General features: G+C 27.5%; 5 protein-coding genes across 5 annotated transcripts in view; 2 read left to right on the forward strand and 3 right to left on the reverse strand.

The window, feature by feature from the left end:
* Nucleotides 1-5,750: 5,750 nt before the first annotated feature.
* Nucleotides 5,751-6,548, reverse strand: LOC111677661 (H/ACA ribonucleoprotein complex subunit 2-like protein). Its single transcript, XM_023438823.2, has 2 exons — nucleotides 6,199-6,548; nucleotides 5,751-6,111 (listed from the first exon to the last, which is right to left on the reverse strand). Exons 1-2 carry the CDS (start codon nucleotides 6,438-6,440, stop codon nucleotides 5,880-5,882), a joined length of 474 nt encoding a protein of 157 aa, XP_023294591.1. The 5' UTR covers nucleotides 6,441-6,548; the 3' UTR covers nucleotides 5,751-5,879.
* Nucleotides 6,549-7,525: 977 nt separating this feature from the next.
* LOC111677649 (10 kDa heat shock protein, mitochondrial) lies at nucleotides 7,526-8,764 on the forward strand. Its single transcript, XM_023438811.2, has 3 exons — nucleotides 7,526-7,684; nucleotides 8,044-8,208; nucleotides 8,281-8,764. The coding sequence occupies exons 1-3, from the start codon at nucleotides 7,682-7,684 to the stop codon at nucleotides 8,422-8,424; spliced, it is 312 nt and encodes a 103-aa protein (XP_023294579.1). The 5' UTR covers nucleotides 7,526-7,681; the 3' UTR covers nucleotides 8,425-8,764.
* Nucleotides 8,765-8,801: 37 nt separating this feature from the next.
* LOC111677648 (39S ribosomal protein L20, mitochondrial) lies at nucleotides 8,802-9,563 on the reverse strand. The gene is made up of 4 exons (XM_023438810.2): nucleotides 9,361-9,563; nucleotides 9,189-9,299; nucleotides 9,032-9,129; nucleotides 8,802-8,976 (listed from the first exon to the last, which is right to left on the reverse strand). The coding sequence occupies exons 1-4, from the start codon at nucleotides 9,445-9,447 to the stop codon at nucleotides 8,820-8,822; spliced, it is 453 nt and encodes a 150-aa protein (XP_023294578.2). The 5' UTR covers nucleotides 9,448-9,563; the 3' UTR covers nucleotides 8,802-8,819.
* A 2,435-nt stretch (nucleotides 9,564-11,998) lies between these two features.
* On the forward strand, nucleotides 11,999-16,691 carry LOC111677666 (coiled-coil domain-containing protein 63). Its single transcript, XM_023438828.2, has 9 exons — nucleotides 11,999-12,061; nucleotides 12,137-12,298; nucleotides 12,357-12,461; nucleotides 12,515-12,705; nucleotides 12,763-12,937; nucleotides 13,022-13,204; nucleotides 15,992-16,142; nucleotides 16,216-16,390; nucleotides 16,450-16,691. Exons 1-9 carry the CDS (start codon nucleotides 11,999-12,001, stop codon nucleotides 16,664-16,666), a joined length of 1,422 nt encoding a protein of 473 aa, XP_023294596.2. The 3' UTR covers nucleotides 16,667-16,691.
* A 2,954-nt stretch (nucleotides 16,692-19,645) lies between these two features.
* The window catches only part of LOC111677647 (bicaudal D-related protein homolog), a 17,502-nt gene continuing 13,510 nt past the window's right edge, over nucleotides 19,646-23,637 (reverse strand). Inside the window, 9 exon segments of the mRNA XM_046951347.1 lie at nucleotides 19,646-19,701; nucleotides 19,704-19,767; nucleotides 19,769-19,801; nucleotides 21,499-21,753; nucleotides 21,808-22,067; nucleotides 22,195-22,375; nucleotides 22,563-22,628; nucleotides 22,932-23,120; nucleotides 23,188-23,383. Of these exon segments, the coding sequence (XP_046807303.1) occupies nucleotides 19,646-19,701; nucleotides 19,704-19,767; nucleotides 19,769-19,801; nucleotides 21,499-21,753; nucleotides 21,808-22,067; nucleotides 22,195-22,375; nucleotides 22,563-22,628; nucleotides 22,932-23,120; nucleotides 23,188-23,383 (1,300 nt within the window).

The following is a 23,637-nucleotide window of genomic DNA, read 5'->3' on the forward strand; positions in this document are numbered from 1 at the left end:
TAAGTTAAAGTTGAGTGTTATAAAAAGAGCTGTTGTTTTGTTATCTTAAAACTTTAAAGCATTTTTGTTTAATATAAAATTATTTAACCCAATCCACTGCCTAAGCAATAGTTGCTCCCTTTTTTTTGATTAAAAATGCAACAAAAATTCTATTAAGCCAGCTATTAAGTCACCTTTCTAAAACTATAACTTCTTGTCTAGTTAGCAAATTGTCCCAAAACATTTTTAGAGTTTTTTATGAAACTTCTTTTTAATCTTTAGTAATTTTATTTAAAATTTAACGTTTGCAATCTCAACCTTCAAATTAAAGCTCAATATTTTGTCCTTTTCTATAAATTAAATTATTTAAAAAGACTTACCTTCTTTTCAAAAAATTCCTTAAATTTTTTCAATCCAAATTGTTTTGCACAAAATATTGAAAATAAAGCAATAGACCATCTATTTCAAAAATATCAGAAGAAATGCTAATTTCTATTAAATGATTCATATTTTAAATAAAATTTAAAAAATACATTTCAAAAAATAATCAAAAAACATTGTTTAAAAGCAAAAAGATTAAAGGTCATTCTATGTGTAGTTTAAAGTTTAAATTGAATAGAAATCTCTTATAACTACATTTTTTAGGGAAATTTCTAATCTCATTTTCAATTTAAAAAAAACTCAAAAGTCAATATTTTTATCCAAAGGTCAAAGGTCACTCAGTAAGTGGTTTGTAAGTTTCACACACAAACCACTTTTTCACGGCAATATTTTAAAGAATTTTTCAATCTCATTTTCAATACCTTAAAAGTCATTATTTTCAGCATTTCAAACTTTAAAAAGAGTAGGTCAAAGGTTACTCTATTTATAGTTTAAAGTTAAATTAAACTAAAAGGACTCTTTTGAACTTATTAAAGGTTAATTTTATACCATTTTTTATTTACTTATTAAATTTCAATTTAAAAATATTAAAAATCTGTATTTTGAGTCATAGGTCAAAGGTCATGTCATATGCTAAATTTTTCACAATAAACTCTTTTTGTGACAAATATTAAAGTCTGTTTTAATAAAATTGTTATATTTTAACATTAAAACAGAAAAAGCCTCAATTTTCAAGCAAAGGTCAAAGGTCACATTATAGTTGGATTATAAATATTACAAAATCCTCACTTTACATTAATTATTTAATGTTCTTTATTATGTTGTGTTTAATTTAATGAAATATATCAGAATTTTTTGTTTGGTAACAAAGGTCATAGGTCATGTTATTTCTAATTTAAAGTAAATTTTTTTTAAGTCTATTTTTAAATTTATTAAATTAAAAACATTCAAGTTATATTTTAACTTTTACAAAAATTCAACTTTGACCATTTTGAACAAAATGACATAAATTCACAGAATCTTTAAATCAAAATCACATATTTTTTATTTAAAAGTTTATTTGAACATTTTGAGCTATAAACTTAAAGGATTAAGGTCAAATTAGTTTTGATAAATTAAAACAATTTTAATTGAGTTTTATTTTTAATTTGAGGTTATAAACGTTAGATTTTAATTTTTAAACATAAATATTTACTTTTTTATAAAGAAAAAGGCTTAAAAATAGATTTTTAAAAACGTTAATTATATTGTTAAATTCTTTAACTAATTTATATAATTTTTTTGCAAATTTTGTAATTTTGAAAAAAAAAATACATTTTGAGGTTAGAGTTTTTGAAAAATTTTTTAAAAATATTTTGAGGTTAGAGTAAAAGTAAAATAGATTTTTAACTTTGTTTAAATATTTTGTTGAATTCTTTAACTAATTTAAATAAAATTTTTGAAAATATTGCAAAAATTTTGTAATTTTGAAAAAAAAAAAAATAGTTTGAGGTTAGAGTTTTTGAAAAAAAATTTAAAAGATATTTTAAGGTTAGAGTTTTTACAAAATATAATGTTTTATGTTTTAATAAAAAACAGCTCTTTATAATATTAAACGCTTAACTTGCTTAAAAATTTTGTATTTAAAATAAATTTTGAAAAATATTAAAATTAAAAAACAAAAAAAAAAAAACGTAAAAATTATTAAAAAAATAGAAATAAAATAAATATTTTTGCTATAAATTAAACAAAAAGAAAAAAAAAACAACAAAAAATAACAAAATAAACTTAAGCTAAAATTGAGTTTCTCTTTTATAACAAAAATTAAAAAAAAAAATTATTAAATGTATAAAAAAAATATTTTATAGCAAAAGAAAATTAAAAAAAAATAAACAATAAATTAAAAAAAAAATGTTATTTAAACAAAAAAATTAACACTAAAATAAACTTTTTGCAAACTTTGTAAATTTAAACTTAAATGAATGAAAAAAAAACCAACAAAAATATTAATGAAAACCAACAAAAAAAAATATATATAAACAATTTATATTATAAGATTTTTATTGTAAAACTTAAATATAGGACTCTATAAACTATAAGCTAAAATTAACAACGCAAAAAAAAAATTATGAAAAAAACCCATAAAAAAGAAAATTTTAATAAAACTATAAAAAAAACAAAAAACACTGTATAATTAAAAAAAAACAACTCCCCACTCCCTCCTAAAATATAAACAATTTATATAAAATAAAAAACAAAAAAAAAAATAATAATAACCTTAAAAACAAACTCCCCCTTAAACTTAGTGTAATTATAATTTTGTTTTCATATTTTTACTTTTAAATTAAATTAGTTTTCCTTTAACTTTAAATATAATTTTTGTTTTTAATTTTTAAACTATTTTAAAATTTTTCTTACTTAAACTTTATATAAACTAAAAAAAAAATAATTATATAACACTTTTTTTATATAAATTTATGCATTAAATAATAATTAATATTAAAAAAAAAAATTATGTTTCTTTATAAAAAAAATAAAATAAAAACAAAAAATATAGCATTATTATGTCGTACATTTTTATGATTACCCCCTACATATACATAATAAAAAAAACTTCTTTAAAAATATTATTAATTAATAAATTTAAAAATAAAATATTTTTAATTATTATTGTCATTTACTAAAAGTAAAATAAAAAAACACCCACAAAAATCAACTACAATTTATATAAGCTTATGTAAAATTAACAAAATATATATATATAAAAAAAGAAAACAAAAAAAATATATAATTAAAATCCCCCCCCCCCCCCCCCCAAAAAAAAAAATCTATTAAAATGTGACAAAAAAAACAAAACATTGTAATTATTGAGTTAAAAACAATACACATATTATTTTTTATTTATATATATATTAAAACAAAAACTTTTAATTTCAATTAAAATTATAAAATTTTTTTGAATTATTATTGAAATATTTTAAAAATTAGAATTTATTATTTTTTTCTTGATTTTTTTAATTTTTTCAGCAGAAAATAGAATATTATGTCCATTATTGGCATTCGTTTATTGTTCTTTAGTTGCTAAGTTGATTTCCGAATTTTTGCCATCACATAATTTATAAATTTCACAACAATATTTATTTAACTCTAGAAAATGTCAGTTCTCAATATTTGACAGCGTTTAGTAGATTCCTCTCACCTCGTTATTTGCTCCAATCTTGAATATTTTTCAGCCAGATTGTTTCTTTTTTTTACCCCTTGCACTCCTTCCACTAAAAGTTAATCACCCCTATCGCCAAACTTTATTTCACGTGAAATATTTTCCCTATTCACTTATTTCGCTCACTAACTTTTTTGTGGTGAAAAAATTCAACTGTTGTAAAATTTTTGACGAAATTTTGTAAACATTAAACAGCTGTTCCATACAAAATCAACTATTGTGAATGAATTGTTCACAACAAGTTCACGATAGGAATTTTCCCTTCGAGAGTAATGAAAATTTTAAGAAAACAAAATTTTCACATCTATTCGCGATAGGGGTGTATGTATGTCTTAGATAGACGGCCTTTCGTTTTTCAATGGTTTTAATAAACTGCCCTTCAAGATTTATAATTCCTAGAATGTTCGTTCTCATTTGAAACTCTATCAGTTCAAGTTCTTTTCAAAACTTTTCAACTTGACATTCAAATTTCAAAAACTTTGTCTACTTTTACGTGACCAGACTTTAAGTAATGATTTATATCGTGACTCTATACTGATATAGACGTTCTTTCGATTATCAATGGTTTTAATAAACTGCCCTTCAAGATTTATAATTCCTAGAATGTTCGTTCTCATTTGAAACTCTTATCAGACAAAGATCTTTTCAAAACTTGTTAACTTGACATTCAAATTTTAAAAGTTTTCACTCTTGTTATGTGAGCAGACTTCGACTAACGATTTTGTATATCGTATATACTGTACATTTCTATATGCCTCGTCCTAGATAGACGGCCTTTCGATTTTCAATGGTTTTAATAAACTGTCTATCAAGATTCATACTTCCTAGAACGTTCGTTCTCATTTGAAACTATCAGTCCAATGTCTTTTAAAAACTTGACAATTTGACATTAAAATTTCAAAAGTTTTCACTCCTTTTGCGTAAAAAGACTTTAACTACCGATTTATATCGTGTATATACTGTATATTTCTATATTGAAAGAGTGCATGCTTAAGACTTTTGTAACTTTTCACTTTTTCTACATCAATTTTATAAATCTTCAGTGTTGTTTTGCGTCTGGTTGGATCTGACGTACATTAAATGTCGTTTTATAATCAATGAAGCATGTGTTAGGTATCGAGGGCAGCTGCTAGAAAAGTAGCTCTCTTGGCTCCATTATGTTGGTCCCGTTGTGTTACCCTTGTGGTCGCAGGATGTGTGTTCTAATGTCACTCTCTGCTTTCACAACTAAACAAACCGGTTTCATTGATAAAACATAGGATATTCTTCAGACCTATTCCAGAAATCTCCTTCATGCTTTCAGCGAATGCAGGGCAATAGCAGAGTTGATGTGATATTACATCGAAGAAGTATAAAAAACAACCTTTTATACATCCCCACAGTTCTGAAGAAGGAGTTCTTCCCTGAGAAAAAACTTCCGGTTGATACAGCTGTTGCTGAGTTAACAATATTTGGCCGATTGAGAATCGGGTCCTTCTTCTCTGAATCGAAATTGAGTTTCTACCATAACATCTTTGCATGTTGCATATATTCCCCTTTATATGTATTATTCTAATATTTTCAATGTGTATAGTCCATAAGACTTATTGATATATATTCAATGCATTTCCTAGCTTTATTTTTCTTCAATAAAAGCGAAAAAAAGTTGGTACCAGCCAAATCTTAGAATACTGACCTATAATCAAACAGTTTTGCTAAGAATAAAACATTGCCTTTATCTAGTAATTCCAAAATTTCCTTAAGAATTTCTTCTAAACCCTTGGCCTATTCTTTTTGGAACAAGATTTTCCCACAACATCTTATTTCCTTTAAACAAACTCAACACAAAGTTCAATTGTTTTCTTTGTAACTGTACTTTTTTTGTTAATTAATCTAAAGATTTGTTTTTAGTTTTACTTCTTTTAAACAATTTATCGTTTCTCTTTTCACAAAGTAGTCTAAAAATTGTATAAAATTAAGTGAAAAATAAAACAAAACAAAAAATATCTATATAAAAAACTCAGTGTAATTAAAAACAAAAAAAATCTATCTATGTATTTCAGTAATTTTAGTAAGAATAAAAAATTTTTAAAAATTAATTATATATGAAAAAAATAAGAAAAAAAGTTATAAAAAATAAAAAAAAGATCCCAAAGGGACAAGCTAAAAAAACACCGAGTTTCACTAAAAAACCAAATAACAAACGGTTCAATTGCAGTGTTGTTACAAAAAAAACTTGTAATTTTTTATTATTTGTTTTCTATAAATTTGTTAAGACTTAAAAAATAGCTTAATAACTAAAATGAAATAAAGAGTTTGTAGGCTTTACATTTTTGTTATCTCAAACGGGACAGTATAAGGTGGAAATTTCCTGTTTAACTTCATCATATAAATCTTTATAGTCTTCGTTTTCACGTATTAATAAAGCAACGGTACCGCGTCTAACACCCATCGCGACACCCAAATCAGCACGGCTGGGTGTATAAACATAGGAGATGCCCTTTTCCTCACAAACGGCAGGCAAGTGGCACATAACATCAATGGGGGTAACATCACCAGCAAAGATAACCAAACTATAAGGAAAAAGAAAAATACCATATTTTCAACATGTTAACACAAATTCCATATTGAAAATGTGTGTTTTTCCCCCTTTAACTTACCCAGTTTCTCCTTTACGTAGTCTGGTTTGTACATCCTTGAGACCATTGCGTACATAGGTTTTATGTTTCATGGCCTTTTTAATTAATTTATAACATTTCTTGGCAATCTTCTTGCTGGCCATGGGTTGTGCCACAGCATTTACATACTTAAGTTTATCATCATAGTTATCCTCCTCCTTAACGCTAACATTACCCACTTCGGTAACACTTTCATCAACAGGTTCCTTCTTAATTTTGCCCATTTTATTGATAAATTTATAAAAATTAATAAAAAATTCACAAGATTTTCACGTTTTACTTCCAGCAAACACAAACACGTGTATTTTTTTAGTTTATAAAAGAAACTTCAAAATACAAGTGTTGTTGTATGTGACATTAGTTACTCAATAAGTAATCGGTAGATGTATTGACAGTGTTGCCAGTAGAGCAATAATCGCTGAAATATGCACTTTTTATTAAAAGAAGTAAAAAATAGAAATAAATAGAAAAGTAATTCGAAAAAATAATGAATTAAAATTAAAAAAATTTTAAATAAGTTTATTTCTTTTAAGTTGCTAAAATGTTTTTTTTTATAAAATTTAATCTTTTATCACAGATAAAATTTACACTCGTGATCAGAGATTTTAGGATTTTGTTAATAAATAAATAAATGATTGATAGAAAGAATTTCGAAGTGGTTTTCACTATATTCCTAATTGACTCTTTATTAATGAAACTAAAGTCGATTGGGTTAAGATGGAATTTTTAAGAAGTTTCACATTTCTGTGAAACTTCTTATTTTCAATTATACAAATATTTAAGGAACTAGAGCCTAATTAAGATTTTTCATATTAAAATAATTTTTTCATAAAATTTCGAGATTATCACAATTTTTTATAAATTTTATATATTTTTTAAAAATTCATTTTTAATATATTATATTGACAGTTTTCTTGATTAGAGATTATTTTAGGTTTTATATACAATTTTTTTTTTTGAATTTCTAATTTATAAAGAATTTCTGATCGAATACAGATTTTTACAGTTTTTTTTCGATTGAACTTATATTAAAAAAAATATCTTTGTTATTCTCGATTGAATGCATTTTAAAATAATTAAAAATCTATTTTGAATAGAAAATTGTCTAATTTTTTTATAAAATTCAATTTTTTTAAATTTTAACTATATTTATACTTAAATTTGAACTTAGCGTTTTTTTTTGTTTGTTTTACAAACTTGGCAGCACCTTAATTCTACAGTAAACTATTAAAGTGCTGCCATATTCATAATGAACACTGTTTTGCATCACACAGCTTTTGTATATAACGCAAATAAGTGACAATTCTGCCAGAAATTTTCATTTCAACTTCATTATCGAATAATCAGTTGTCTTAACCGCACGTGTGCGAAAATTAAGCAAATTTACGCAAAAAATTCTTGAAATTTCTTGCACAATTTTTATTAATTTAATTTTCTCGCCTTAATTAAAACAAATTAAACAGAAATGGTGAGTTTTTCTCAATAAAAAAATGTTTACAAACATTTAATTGTTCAATAATTGAAAGTTTAAGAAAATTTGAAAACATTCTCGATGTTTCTATGATGTGTCTTTAGTGTTTTTTTTTATAAGTGATAAAGTAAAAGATGTGCGAGGCCGGCAGTTATAGTCAACAAAGTGTTGTGTAATATAGAAACAATTGGAAATTTAGTGATAACTTTTGATTTTAGAACTTTGTAAAAAGATTTGTAAATGAAAATTGTTTGACAAATGAAAGATTTTAATACAATTTGAATGTATTTTAATGAATAATTTGAAATTTATAACAATTTTTTGGTTAAATGTGAATTTTTTTGTCATAATTTAAGGCTTCCAATGCAGTTAAGAGAATCATCCCCATGTTGGACCGTATCTTGGTACAACGTGCTGAAACTTTGACCACCACCAAGGGCGGTATTGTTTTACCCGAAAAAGCCCAAGGCAAAATGATGCACGGTACTGTTGTGGCCGTAGGACCCGGTGCCAGAAATGCTGTAAGTTTCATTTCATATTTTGAAAGTCAAAGTTTCTAGAAATTTTTACTTATGGTTTTTTTATCATTTTAGCAAACTGGTGCTACAATCCCCATGGATGTTAAAGCTGGTGACCGCGTTTTGTTGCCCGAATATGGTGGCACCAAAGTTGAATTGGAAGACAAAAAAGAATACTTGTTGTTCCGTGAATCTGATATCTTGGCTAAAGTAGAATAGAATTTATAGAACAAACCACCAGCATTTGTTGTAATCTAATCATAATTATTTTTGTAATCATCTGATTTCGTTTTTTTTATTAACTTTAAATAATTTCTATGTATTTTTTTTTTTTTGATCAATCCAACTTAGCCTTTAATTTATTAAGGCTGAGCCGTTAGCTCTATAATTTAGTTTGTAAATTCCATTTATATTTATAAAGAAAAACAAGAAATTCCATTAGATTTGCAAGGGAGAGTTGTTATCCATTTTAATCTCGAGCAAATTGGAATTTTGTGTATTTTTATGTAAATGAAAATAAATAAAACGGTTTTACGCTTTATTTTCTTATTAAAAACAATTAAGTTTATTACTTGAAAAGAAAAACACTTAAAATATGTATGAAACTGAACAGATTATTTTATTTGCAAATTAGCTAAACCGTATACTTGATTCATAACAGATCTTTCATTAATACCGGGCAATGATTGCACTACAGCTCTTTCGCGTGATAGCTTAACTAAAGCCTCAAAAGAACGAGGTTCCCAAATAGCCAAGTCTGATAAGATTTTCCTGCAAAGAAACAAGTTTGATATTTGAAACTTCAAAATTCTTGAGAAATTCTCACCTATTTAACAAAATATTGCTGCGTGTTAAACTCTCTTTGAAGGCATCCAAGGTAACACCATATTGTTCACAACCGGCTTGTACTCTGGTGGTCCATAGCTAAGTGAAACAATGTAATTTTTAAATTGTTACTAAAATGCTGTTGATTTATATATTACCGCTGCCATATCCAATTTCTTCAACTTCCTGCCTTTGGTGGCATAAACCAAAGCCCTGTGTACATTACGCACTGCAATGGAGAAAACATTCCTTCTGCGTCCACGAAAGTGCTAAACATTTTCATAAATTTGCATTAACTTTTATACAATTTATTAAGATTTCTTAACATACCGCAGCCAGTTTGAAAATTTTACGTTTACGCCAAAATTCATCGGGTCCTCGGGATCTTACACACAAGGCCAAAGTTGGAGACACCATATTTTATGTTATTTATTTAATTTTTATACAAATTTCTCTAAAAAATATGTAATATTTCTGTTTTAAAGTTCTTTTGTTGTGTTTTACATAACCTTGTTTTTACGGTTTTAGCAGATGGTGTCATTAACAGCTGTTTAATAAAGCTGCCACATGGCTAATGTAAATAGTTAGCACTAACTTGGCAGCACTTTTTAGTTAACGTATTTTGGCAGTTTTAAATATAAGATTTAATAACTATTTCAGTTTTTAAGCTATAACTTTTAAACTCTTAAAGCTATTAAGATAATTCTTTCAACAAGTAAAAGAGTAGAATTTAAGCTTTAATCACATATATAAGGTTGCAATACTTCATTTACAATAATTCAGTAAAGCTGTGTTTATTATTTAAATTTAAAAATCTCAAGAAAAAAAGGGGCGTGGCACAATTTTTTTCCAAAATCTAAAACTTCATTTCCATATTTAGCTTTATACCAAATTTCATTACAAAATCTTTTAAATTGTAGAAGTTATTTAAAGTTAAAGTTTAGTGTCTGAATTCTACAAATTTTTAGTTGCAAAAATAGCCAATCGAAAAATACCAGGTCAACAGAACTGAACAGCAAGTAAATTTTTGTAAACGATTTTTGGTTTTTTGTTAATAACTTTTAATTTACTTAATATTTTAAAGAAATTCTTTTTGTGATGGATAGATTGGAATATGGCCTATCTTATGACTCTAAATTTAACAACCACTGCCACGCCCCTTTTTATATATAAAGTGTTTAATTATGAAAATTGGAATAACTCCCAAAGTAAAGTGTCTAACAGAAAATTTTTTTCATTAAAACAAAATTCAATTCATATTTAATGTTTATGCTAAATTTTACTTAAAAAGCTTTAGAAATGTAAAAGCTGTAGCGTGTTAAACTTTGCTACTCAAATGCTACAAATGGGCGTTAAATCGGTCAAAACTGAATTTTGGTTTTTTGCCAATAACTTTTAAGCTATAAAATATTTTAAAGAAATTCTTTTTGCTGGTGATAGAGTGGAATATGGGCTTTCTTTTGTTTATAAAATAAATTACCAAAGCCATGCCCATTTCTATGTATAAAGTGCTTTGTAATAAAAATTGTATAACATGAAAAGTAAAACATCTAGAAGAATCTGTTTTTTATTTATAACAAGTTCAATTCCCATTTATTGTTTATGCAAAATTTCATTTAAAAATTTTAAGAAATGTTAAAGTTTTAGCGATATGAAGTTAAGTATCGAAAAGCCACAAAGGGCTTAAAATAGTTTAAGACACTATTTTGGTTTTTTGTTAATAAATCTCTTGTTATACAAGATATTTTGATGATTTCTTAACCATTGAAAAGAGCGGAATTTTAGCTTTATTATGGCATAAATATTTAACGTTTATATATACGCCTTATTTTTGTTGAAAGATTATTTGTTATAAATACTTGCAAGTTCAAATGTTAAGTAAATAAGAGGCGTGGCAAAAAATTATTTATAAAAATTAAAAGTTTAATTCCTAGTTTAGGTTGAAGTCAAATTTCAGCTTAATAGCTTTAAAAACCTAAAAGCTATAGTTAATTGAAGTTTGGTATCTGAAAGTATAAAAGTGGGCGGAAGTGTGTAATTGCAATTTTGATGTTTTGCCAATAACTCAGTTGATACAAAAGATATGAAAATAATTTTGGTACCAGAAGAAAGAAGGGAAATTTAGCTTTAACATGGTTTTATATTTAAAGCACACTGCCACGCCCTCTTCTTACTTAAACGTTGTATATTATTAATTCATAATTAAGAGGGGGAAAAAGGGCGTGGCTTATATTTTTTTACAAAATCCAAAACTACATTCCCTTCTTTATCTACATACCAAATTTCATTAAGAAAGCTTTTAAATTGTAAAAGTTATTTGAAGTTAAAGTTTAGTATCTGAATGCTACAAATTTTTAGTTGCAAAAATAGCCAATCGAAAAATACCAGGACAACAGAACTGAACAGCAAGTAAATTTTTGTTAACGATTTTTGGTTTTTTGTTAATAACTTTAAATTTACTTAATATTTTAATAAAATTCTTTTTGTGATGGTTAGAGTGGAATATGGGCTTTCTTGTGATATAAAATTTCAAGAAATATGCCACGCCCCTTTTTGTGTAAACGGCTTATAATTTTTTGTTAACAGTAACACGGCTTCTTTTTAAAATTATGAATTATTACAAAAATTTATATTTAATTAAGAAAAAGGGGGCGTGGCAAAAATTTTTTTAATACATAAAAAGTTTAAGTCTTGTTTGTTATCTGTAGCAAATTTCAGCATAAAATTATTAAAAATAAAAATCTTGTTAAATATAATATAAACTAATCAAAAAAGATCCTTATATTTATTTCTTTTATTAGAAGATACCGTTATTTTGTTACAAAGGCGTTGCCACTTTGTTTAATAACATTAACAAGGTTGCCAAGGCAACAATATATTATTTTTCATTGTATTTCATTAAAAGCCCAGAAAAATATTGAAAATTAAGGATTTTTTTAAAGAAGTTTAATTATGTTTTATTTCTATAATGAATGGACAAACAGAATTGGAAGAATCTGCCAATGCTGAATTACAACGTTTACAAAGACAGGTTGGCGGAGGGGAAAAACACAAAATGTAGTTTTTATTCAAGAATTTCTTAATAAAAATTTGTTTCTTTTTAAAGTTGAGAACATTACAGTTGGAGTTAAGAAGTTTATTGGACTATAAAACTAAACAATTGAAAAAACAAAATCATATTATCAGTGTCTTGCAGCAGGAACACAAACAGTTGACCAATGAAATTACAACTTTGGAAGGAGGAACTCATGCCAAAAAGAATGTTTCGGTAAGAGAAATTAAAAGGATTAAAAATACGAAATATATAATATGAGTTCAATTTGCAGAAGGAGAAAAAACTAATATATTTACAAAACCAAGAGGCCGAAGTTCAACGTATATTAGCCAGTGAGCGTATAAATCTTTGGGAATTGGAGGGTCATATAAAAAAGGTAGATTTCTTAGCGAAATGAAGTTTATTCTTAATTTGCAAGTTTCTTTTTAGATGGAAAAGGAAATTGATGGTTTGCGTAAACTAGAGGTACCCGATAGTTGTTATAAGGATACTATATGTAAGGTACAGAAAAGTGTGGTCAAACTGGAGAATCGTTTAGATGTGGTAAACAAAAAATGCAGTGATGTATTGACAGAGAATTCAAAGTTAAGAGACTCTATTAATCATATGCTGCAGGATAGGTAAGAGAGACAAAATTTAAAGACAAATTTAAATTTTCTATTGAATTTTTAATTTAGAGCCAATTTCAATGAAATGTGGCAATCTATGGTGACCCAATTCAATGAGGGTAAAAAGTATATAATGGACTTAATCGATCAGTCTACTTTGGCTTATGATCAGCGTGAGGAATTGTGTAATAAGCTGCAGGTTTTAAAAGATCGCAATGAAAATGATAAAATTATGCATATACAGGTAGAAATTAACTAAAATTTTGGAATATTTTTAGAAATCTAAAATTTTGAAAATTTTTTTCAATATTTGTTCTTGTTTCATCAGGAAATGCGTGAAATGCAAAGACGTCTGGAGCATGATGCCAAATTACAAAAATTCTTTGATATAAAAGGCCAAAAACGTCTTAATCCAGAACTGGAACAAAGAGAAAGTGATAAGAAATTAGCACAGAAGGAGGCTTTCGAAAGACAACTGGCGGAATATAAAGAAATAATAGATCGTATGAAGGTAATTATCTCAATGGCTAAAGCAAGTTTTTCCACAAAAAGCTTTATTGTTTTAACTTTCAAAAAGCTATAACAAAGCTAAATATCTCTTCTTTATATTAGTGAATAAATCAGCTTTCTAGCTGTCATATTTACAAAGTTATTAAAAAAAAACATTTAAGAAAATTTCTTAAAATCCGCCCCCATTAAGCTTTTAGATAGCAAAGTTTAATATACTAAAGCTTGCATAATTTCAAAGCTTTTAAGCTAAAATTTATCATTGACATAAAACAAGACTCAAACTTTTTATTTATACAACAAAAACTGTGTCACGCTCTCTACTTTTGCTTAAAAATAAGAATTTCATACTAAATCAAAGTTTATAAAAAAGGGGCGTGGCATTGTCCACTCAAAATATAAGCCATACTAAAGCTGAATTTATACTCTTTTCATTAGTAAAAAAATAATTATTCTAGCTTTCATATTACTAAAGTTATTAACAAAAAACTATCAACGTATTTTTTCCAAATTTTCGCCCATTTTGCATGTTTAAAGAGCAAATTTTAACACGCCACAGCTTTAACGTTTCAAAAGCTTTTAAGCTGAAATTTACTACAGACATTAAACAAGAATTGAACATTTTATTAATGAAATAAATAATTATCTAGACTTGATACTTTTTAAGTTATTCAAATATTAAATATAAATAACATTATAATAAAAAAGGGGCGTGGCTTAGGACAAAAAATTTTAAACTATAAGTTGGGCCAAATTCCACTCTAACCATCACAAAAAGAATTTTATTAAAATATTAAGTAAATTTAAAGTTATTAACAAAAACCAAAAATCGTTTACAAAAATTTACTTGCTGTTCAGTTCTGTTGTCCTGGTATTTTTCGATTGGCTATTTTTGCAACTAAAAATTTAGGGGTTTCAGACACTAAACTTTAATTTTAAATAACTTTTACAATTTTAAAGCTTTCTTAATGAAATTTGGTATGGAGGTAAAGAAGGAAATGTAGTTTTAGATTATAGAAAAAAAGTATATGCCACGCCCTTTTTCCCCGTCCTAATTATGAATTAGCAATATACAACATTTTAGTAAGAAGAGGGCGTGGCAGTGGACTTTAAATATGAAACCATGCTAAAGCTAAATTTCCCCTCTTTCCTCTGGTATCAAAATTATTTTCATATCTTTTATATCAACTAAGTTATTAACAAAACATCAACATTCCAATTACACCCATCCGCCCACATTTATACTTTTAGATATCAATCTTCAATTAGCTATAGCTTTTAGGTTTTTAAAGCTTTTAAGATGAAATGTGACTTACACATAAACTACGAATTAAACTTTTAACTTGTATAAATCATGTTTTGCCACGCCTCTTATTTACTTAATATTTTATGTTATTATTATATATAACAAATTATCTTTAAAACCAAAGAAGGCGTGGCAGTTAACGTTAAATATTTCTACTATAATAAAGCGAAAATTACACTCTTTTTAATGGTTATAAAAACAACAAAATATCTTGTTTAACAAGATATTTATTAACAAAAACCAAAATAGAGTTTTAAACAATTTTAAGCCTTTTATGGCTTTTGGATACTTAACTTCATATCGTTAAAACTTTAACATTTCTTAAAATTTTTTAATGAAAGTTTACATACACATTAAATAAGAATTGAACTTGTTATAAATGCAAAACAGATTCATCTAGATGTTTTACTTCTTATGTTATACAATTTTTAATACAAAGCACTTTATATATAGAAATGGGCGTGTCTTTGATAATTTATTTTATAAATAAAAGAAAGCCTATATTCCATTCTATTACCAGCAAAAAGAATTTCTTTAAAATATTTTATAGCTTAAAAGTTATTAGAAAAAAACCAAAATTGAGTTTTGTCCGATTTAACGCCCATTTGTAGCTTTTGAATAGCAAAGTTTAACACGCTACAGCGTTCACATTTCTAAAGCTTTTTAAGTAAAATTTTGCATAAACATTAAATAAGAATTGAACTTTTGACTGATGAAAAAAATTTCCAGTTAGACACTTTACTTTGAAAGTTATTCGAATTTTCATAATAAAACACTTTATATATAAAAAGGGGCGTGGCAGTGGTTGTCAAATTAAGAGTCATAAGATAGGCCATATTCCAGTCTATCCATCACAAAAAGAATTTCATTAAAATATTAAGTAAATTAAAAGTTATTAACAAAAAACCAAAAATCGTTTACAAAAATTTACTTGCTGTTCAGTTCTGTTGTCCTGGTATTTTTCGATTGGCTATTTTTGCAACTAAAAATTTGTAGCATTCAGATACTAAACTTTAACTTTAAATAACTTCTACAATTTAAAAGCTTTTTTAATGAAATTTGGTATGCAGGTAAAGAAGGAAATAAAGTTTTAGATTTTGAAAAAAAATTATATGCCACGCCCTTTTCCCCCCCCCCCTTAATTATGAATTATTAATATACAACGGTTAAGTAAGAAGAGGGCGTGGCAGTGGGCTTTAAATATGAAACCATGTTAAAGCTAAATTTCCCCTCTTTCCTTTGGTACCAAAATTACCCGGATATCTTTTATATTTACTGAGTTATAAACAAAATACTAAACTTGCAATTAACAACCTCCGCCCACTTTTGACTTTCAGCTACTAAAATTCAGTTAGCTATAGCTTCCAGGTTTTTAAAGCTTTTAAGCTGAAATTTGACTTAGACATGTATTAGGAATTAAACTTTTAATTAGTCCAAAACAAACTTGCCACGCCTCCTCAAATTTGTGTTCTTTTTATATAACAGGAACTTTATCAGGAATCGGATACTCAAAAGTTAACTGTGCAGTTTAAAAGACAGGAAGAGGAAAATTTTGCTTTGTTTAGTTATGTCAATGAATTGAGTCATGAGGTGGAGGTATTAAATGATACCACCCAGGAGTTATCGGATGAAATAGGTAAGTAAAGAGGAAATTAATTTAAAAAATACTAATTGGTAATACAAAACTCTTTTATGTATTACTTTTATAGAACGGCAAAAGGCTGAACTGCTAGAAAAGGAAACCCTGCAGAAAACTGAAGCTCTGGATTACCTCAATGAACAGCTGGAAAAGGCTGAACTGCAAAATAATGAAGCCAAGGAAAAATTGCGTATCTTAGAGTTGCGTTTGCAGCAAATGTTATTGGGAATATCGGAAATATTCAAGTAGTTTATATATTTTTCAAAAAAGTTATACAAATTTTAATTTTATCATTTTTTTGCAGACAATTATCTTGTGATGATGCTCCCATATTAAATGTACTCTCGTCAAAAACCTCTATGACCTCACATAATGTCAAACTCTTTATAGGCGTTATAGAGAAACGTATCAATACTATTATAAATGGTATTAATATTGAGGATTCCTCTAACAAAATTTTGGCTAAAAAGGATCGTATACCCAAATTTAATATTAAAGAATCGGCTAAAACTAAAAAATAACGGAACTACAATTGAACGAGAACAGAAGAAGAACTAAAAATGAACTAGAACTGAATTAAACTTTACTAGAACTAGAAAAAACTAGAACAGAAATAAAACAGAACTAGGACCGAATCAGAAAATATCTAGAACTGAACTAGAACAGAACTAGAACAGAACAGAACTTGAACAGAACTAGAACAGAACTAGAACAGAACTAGAACAGAACTAGAACAGAACTAGAACAGAACTAGAACAGAACTAGATCAGAACTAGAACAGAACTAGAACAGAACTAGAACAGAACTAGAACAGAACTAGAACAGAACTAGAACAGAACTAGAACAGAACTAGAACAGAACTAGAACAGAACTAGAACAGAACTAGAACAGAACTAGAACAGAACTAGAACAGAACTAGAACAGAACTAGAACAGAACTAGTACAGAACTAGAACAGAACTAGAACAGAACTAGAACAGAACTAGAACAGAACTAGAACAGAACTAGAACAGAACTAGAACAGAACTAGAACAGAACTAGAACAGAACTAGAACTGAACTAGAACTGAACTAGATGTGAACTAGATCTGAACTAGAACTGAACTAGAACTGAACTAGAACTGAACTAGAACTGAACTAGAACTGAACTAGAACTGAACTAGAAAACTGAACTAGAACTAGAACTGAACTAGAACTGAACTAGAACTGAACTAGAACTGAACTAGAACTGAACTAGAACTGAACTAGAACTGAACTAGAACTGAACTAGAACTGAACTAGAACTGAACTAGAACTGAACTAGAACTGAACTAGAACTGAACTAGAATTGAACTAGAACTGAACTAGAACTGAACTAGAACTGAACTAGAACTGAACTAGAACTGAACTAGAACTGAACTAGAACTGAACTAGAAACTGAACTAGAACTGAACTAGAACTGAACTAGAACTGAACTAGAACTGAACTAGAACTGAACTAGAACTGAACTAGAACTGAACTAGAACTGAACTAGAACTGAACTAGAACTGAACTAGAACTGAACTAGAACTGAACTAGAACTGAACTAGAACTGAACTAGAACTGAACTAGAACTGAACTAGAACTGAACTAGAACTGAACTAGAACTGAACTAGAACCGAACTAGAACTGAACTAGAACTGAACTGAACTAGAACTGAACTAGAACTGAAACTAGAACTGAACTAGAACTGAACTAAAACTGAACTAAAACTGAACTAAAACTGAACTAGAACTGAACTAGAACTGAACAAGAACTGAACTAGAACTGAACTAGAAACTAGAACTGAACTAGAACTGAACTAGAAACTGAACTAGAACTGAACTAGAACTGAACTTAAACTGAACTAGAACTGAACTAGATCTGAACTAGAACTGAATTAAAACTGAACTAGAACTGAACTAGAACTGAACTAGAACTGAACTAGAACTGAACTAGAACTGAACTAGAACACAACTGGAACTGAACTAGAATTGAACAATACTTAAACTAAATCACTAAATAATAACAAAGAATAAATACATTTTATACTAAATAAATGATTTTATTATTATTTTTTTTGTTTAAAGGTAGTTGTTATTTTATTATTATTAAATTATTTATATAACATTTACTTACAATTAATTAATTAAATGTTAGTTTTTGTTTTGTATTTATATTGTTTTTTTTAAATATTAAGTGTCATTTCTTTTGTTTGTTTTTGCTTCATTGTCAGAATTAAGGCAAGTAGGTGAAATTAAAGCTTTTTTTCTAAAAAAAATGAAATTATTTTTATATATTTTTTATATAATTTTAAATGTTTGTTTAATATATTTTATTATATTATTTAAAAAAATCTTTGCTTTGATTTCGTGCTTTACTTAATTCTAACTTATTTAAGTTATTAAAAAATATGTTATGTTTTTTTTTTAATTTTTATGTAAATCATGTTGTAGTTGTTTTTTGTTTTAAAAAATAACTTGTTTTTTGAAAAAATTCTTTGAGAATTTTTCTTTTTAATTTTTTTAACATTTTAGTTTTTTTTTTAAATAAACTTAACCAGAATTTTTTTTAAGCGATATGTTGTGCTACAACGTTTTTTTTTTTTGATTTTTTTAGAAATTTAGTTTTAAGTATTTTTAAGTTATTTTATTAAAAAGAGATTAATATAAGGCATATTATAAAGTTTTTAATAAAAAAAAATAACAAAATACTAAAAAGTTGGAAAAACCATACCTTTGGGTATGTTTTAAACTCTTTTTAAACAAAATTTTAATATTTACTTTAAATATTTTGATATCTCGGACTCTCAAAATCTTTTTTAAAGTTCCATAAAAATTGTTTAATTAAAAAGTTTAAAAATTTTTCTACATTTTCATATTTTGTTAATTTTTTTTACTTTCTAATTAAAAACTTAATTAAAAAAACATAAAAATTTTAAATACATACATAATATAAAAAAGCGTTAATGTTTTCACTTAATGTTTTTCTAAATTGTTAATAAAATAATAATAAAAAATCAATTATAAAATTTGAATAAAATCAAAAACCAAAAATCTTAATATATTCCATTAGATTTCTTATGATTATTAAAACTTTTTTTGTTTAAAAAGGTAAAAAGTTTTGATTTTAAATTACAAAAAAGGTACATTTTTTTAGTTATATTTAGTTAAATATTTTGTCTTTTTTTAATTTTCCTTAAAAACCCAAATTTTGCTAGGTTTTACTTTTTTTATCATTTAAACTCATTTAGTTAAAATTTACACAATTAATAATTAATTTTACTATATATAAAATGTCTGCTTGTCTGTCAGTAATTACTACTTGTGTTTAAGTACTTAATTAAAAAGAATTCTCAATAAAATTATGTAATTGTGTTTATACAAATTAAAAAATAATAATAATAAAAAATAAGTATAAGTATATTGTATATAAAATTAATTAAAAGCTTTTACATTATATTAAAATTATAGACGCATAGCGCCACCATTTCAATGTTATTAGATTACCGTTGAAAGAGGCTCCAGAGTTTGTAGTTGGACCAACGTTTGGCTAAAATTAGCAGCAGCACTGGTTTGTTGAGGTTCCGGCCGTTTGCACTTTACGATTGTTAATCATTTTTGAGCGGCATTTGCTCTTCGATGAGTTCTTGCATGTCCATCTGGAAGAAAAAAAAAAAAAACAAAATTCAAAATTGGATTAAAGAATATACTTAAAACGTAGAAATTTAAATAAAAAGAGGAACTATAACAGAAGTAGAAAAAAGAACCGGAACATAAACTAGAACAGAACTAGCATAGAACTAGAACGAAACTAGAACAGAACTAAAACAGAACTAGAACAGAACTAGAACAGAACTAGAACAGAACTAGAACAGAACTAGAACAGAACTAGAACAGAACTAGAACAGAACAGAACTAGAACAGAACTAGAACAGAACTAGAACAGAACTAGAACAGAACAAGAACAGAACTAGAACAGAACTAGAACAGAACTAGAACAGAACTAGAACAGAACTAGAACAGAACTAGAACAGATCTAGAACTAGAACAGAACTAGAACAGATCTAGAACTAGAACAGAACTAGAACAGAACTAGAACAGAACTAGAACAGAACTGGAACAGAACTAGAACAGAACTAGAACAGAACTAGAACAGAACTAGAACAGAAACTAGAAAACAGAACAGAACTAGAACAGAACTAGAACAGAAACTAGAACAGAACTAGAACAGAACTAGAACAGAACTAGAACAGAACTAGAACAGAACTAGAACAGAACTAGAACAGAACTAGAACAGAACTAGAACAGAACTAGAACAGAACTAGAACAGAACTAGATCAGAACTAGAACAGAACTAGAACAGAACTAGAACAGAATTAGAACAGAACTAGAACTGAACTAGAACTGAACTAGAACAGAACTTAGAACAGAACTAGAACAGAACTAGAACAGAACTAGAACAGAACTAGAACAGAACTAGAACAGAACTAGAACAGAACTAGAACAGAACTAGAACAGAACTAGAACAGATCTAGAACTAGAACAGAACTAGAACAAACAGAACTAGAACAGAACTAGAACAGAACTAGAACAGAACTAGAACAGAACTAGAACAGAACTAGAACAGAACTAGAACAGAACTAGAACAGAACTAGAAAGAACAGAACTAGAACAGAACTAGAACAGAACTAGAACAGAACTAGAAACAGAACTAGAACAGAACTAGAACAGAACTAGAACAGAACTAGAACAGAACTAGAACAGAACTAGAACAGAACTAGAACAGAACTAGAACAGAACTAGAACAGAACTAGAACAGAACTAGAACAGAACTAGAACAGAAACTAGATCAGAAACTAGAACAGAACTAGAACAGAATTAGAACAGAACTAGAACTGAACTAGAACAGAACTAGAACAGAATTAGAACAGAACTAGAACAGAACTAGAACAGAACTAGAACAGAACTAGAACAGAACTAGAACAGAACTAGAACAGAACTAGAACAGAACTAGAACAGAACTAGAACAGAACTAGAACAGAACTAGAACAGAACTAGAACAGAACTAGAACAGAACTAGAACAGAACTAGAACAGAACTAGATCAGAACTAGAACAGAACTAGAACAGAACTAGAACAGAACTAGAACAGAATTAGAACAGAACTAGAACTGAACTAGAACAGAATTAGAACAGAACTAGAACAGAACTAGAACAGAACTAGAACAGAACTAGAACAGAACTAGAACAGAACTAGAACAGAACTAGAACTAGAACAGAACAGAACTACAACAGATCTAGAACAGAACTATAACAGAAAAAGTTTAAAAGAAATGTATATCAATATTCCAACCAACCTGCCACTGTTCCAATTGTTGTGATAATTCCACCTTTTGTTGAATAGATTCCAATAATTGAGAATTGGCCTGCATGAGTTCCACACGAGTTTTGGCCAATTCAACTTCAGCCTTGGTGCGTCTTTCAGTAGCACTATCACGTTCTTTTTGGGCTTTAGCCAATAATTCATCACGATCGGTGGTGTCGACCAAATCGCCACGGGCTTGATCTCTTTCCTCCTTAACATTGGTTAATTCAACGTCGGTGACAGCCAACTGAAAAAAAAGATATTAAATTTCATTTTTAGTTCATTTATATAGGTTACCAACCTTAGCTTCTAGCTGTTGTATCAATTGATGAGATCTCTTAATTTCATCCTCCTGTTCCAAAACCAAATTCCTAGTTTGATCCAGCATCTTTTTGAAATTGCCCGCATCAAGATTTAGCAATAAACGTGTCAGTTCATCAGACATGGCCGACAGCATGCCCTGGCGGAAATTGATGGCATTATGACCACCTTCACTATTGCCATTGGTGGAGATGGTATTATCCATAGATTCCAAATCCAATGATATGTCCGAATTTAAACCTGTAAAACCTTGAAGGTTTCAAATATCACAAGGCAAAATTATAAAATACTAACTACTGACATATAACGAAAAGAAAATCATGCAAACGACAAGAGAATGGGAGGAAACGGATTCCCGGAAACTTACCTGAGTCATCATCATGACCAATTTTTAAAGAATCTACCAGAGATTTTAATTGTATATACACAGAACGAGCCTCTACCCAGATTTGTGAGGGTTTACCATCTTCCGAGAAACTGGCCTCATCTTCATCGCATTCCATTTCGAATTGTAGGGACTTTTTACCGGTGGAACCAGAATAATTATCCTTTTAGTAAAAAGTTTGTGATGGAAATGTTTTTGTAAGAATAATTGGAGTTAATTGTATATGCAATGGAGTTTTATAAAGATTTTGTTTTTAATATTAGATTTAGTTTGAGAATAAATTTGGAAAAAAAATTTCATGAATAAATTCGTGATTTAAAAAAAAATTTTGTTTAATAAAGATTACTTACCGCTCCCAAACGCTCACTGAGCACATTATTCTCTCGGGTGGCTCTTTCTAAAGCCTGCAAGGTGGTCTGAAAGTGGGAATTGAAACATATTATAAAAACCAAATATCGGGAATTTACTAAAAATATCGTTAATGTTTTTTAAAGGGTTAATAATTTTGCTCGTCTGTAGTGCAAATACATAAAAATATAAATTAACATTTTTTTTATTTTTTTTCTTGATAAATAAATAATTTCTTTTTAAAAAACAACAACGCAAAAAAAGAAATATTTTTAGCAAAAGATAATGGAAAAAATATCAGTTCAATTCTTTAAAAAAAATGATAACACTACTTTAAACACTTCATCAACTTCATTTCAACAACAAAATACCTCTAATTTTGTTTCCTGTTCCCGAGCATGCCTCTCAAGCATGTGAATACGATCTGAAGCCTCATCTAAAGCTGAACTTATGCTTTCCTTTTCTTCGCGTGCCTGTTGCAAGCGTTTCTCTAGCTCATGACGTTTTTCTGTGGTTAGATTTAATTCTGTTTTTATGGATTCCAGACTGTTGACATGTTCCTGTTGAGGAGTTGTAAAGAAAATTTTTAATATTTTAAAATTGTTGGGGAACTTGTTAAAAATTTACCTGTAAACTACTGTTTCTGTAGGAGTATTGATCTTTTAATTCCTGAATTTGTGACATTAGCTTCATTTCCGTATTATGAGCCTCTTGAATTTGCTCGGTTAGACGGGAATTTTGACTGGATAGTTCTTCTATTAACATGGTTTTCTCTTTTTCCGCCTGACGTAAGGCATTTTCCTGAAAATAGAAAAACACACGAAGTTTTTATTAATAAGTTTCATATCAATTCTAGTTTAATCTTCAGTTCTAGTTTTGTTGTAGCTCAGTTCTAGTTCAGTTCTAGTTCAGTTCTAATTCAGTTCTAGTTCGGTTCTAGTCAGTTCTAGTTCAGTTCTAGTTCAGTTTTAGTTCAGTTTTAGTTCAGTTCTAGTTCAGATCTAGTTCAGTTCTAGTTCAGTTCTAGTTCAGTTCTAGTTCAGTTCTAGTTCAGTTCTAGTTCAGTTCTAGTTCAGT

The sequence above is a fragment of the Lucilia cuprina genome, chromosome 5 (assembly GCF_022045245.1).
Source record: "Lucilia cuprina isolate Lc7/37 chromosome 5, ASM2204524v1, whole genome shotgun sequence".
NCBI classification, from domain to species: Eukaryota; Metazoa; Arthropoda; class Insecta; order Diptera; family Calliphoridae; genus Lucilia; species Lucilia cuprina.

Coding starts and splice junctions, on each gene's coding strand:
- LOC111677666 (XM_023438828.2), top strand. CDS start 11,999: ATGAATGGACAAACAGAATTGGAAGAATCTGCCAATGCTGAATTACAA. Junction 12,299..12,356: donor ATGCCAAAAAGAATGTTTCG/GTAAGAGAAATT, acceptor TTCAATTTGCAG/AAGGAGAAAAAACTAATATA. Junction 13,205..15,991: donor AAATAATAGATCGTATGAAG/GTAATTATCTCA, acceptor TTTATATAACAG/GAACTTTATCAGGAATCGGA.
- LOC111677649 (XM_023438811.2), top strand. Junction 8,209..8,280: donor GACCCGGTGCCAGAAATGCT/GTAAGTTTCATT, acceptor TTATCATTTTAG/CAAACTGGTGCTACAATCCC.
- LOC111677648 (XM_023438810.2), bottom strand. CDS start 9,447: ATGGTGTCTCCAACTTTGGCCTTGTGTGTAAGATCCCGAGGACCCGAT. Junction 9,300..9,360: donor AAATTTTCAAACTGGCTGCG/GTATGTTAAGAA, acceptor GAAAATGTTTAG/CACTTTCGTGGACGCAGAAG. Junction 8,977..9,031: donor AGCAATATTTTGTTAAATAG/GTGAGAATTTCT, acceptor GTTTCTTTGCAG/GAAAATCTTATCAGACTTGG.
- LOC111677661 (XM_023438823.2), bottom strand. CDS start 6,440: ATGGGCAAAATTAAGAAGGAACCTGTTGATGAAAGTGTTACCGAAGTG. Junction 6,112..6,198: donor CTACGTAAAGGAGAAACTGG/GTAAGTTAAAGG, acceptor TTTTCCTTATAG/TTTGGTTATCTTTGCTGGTG.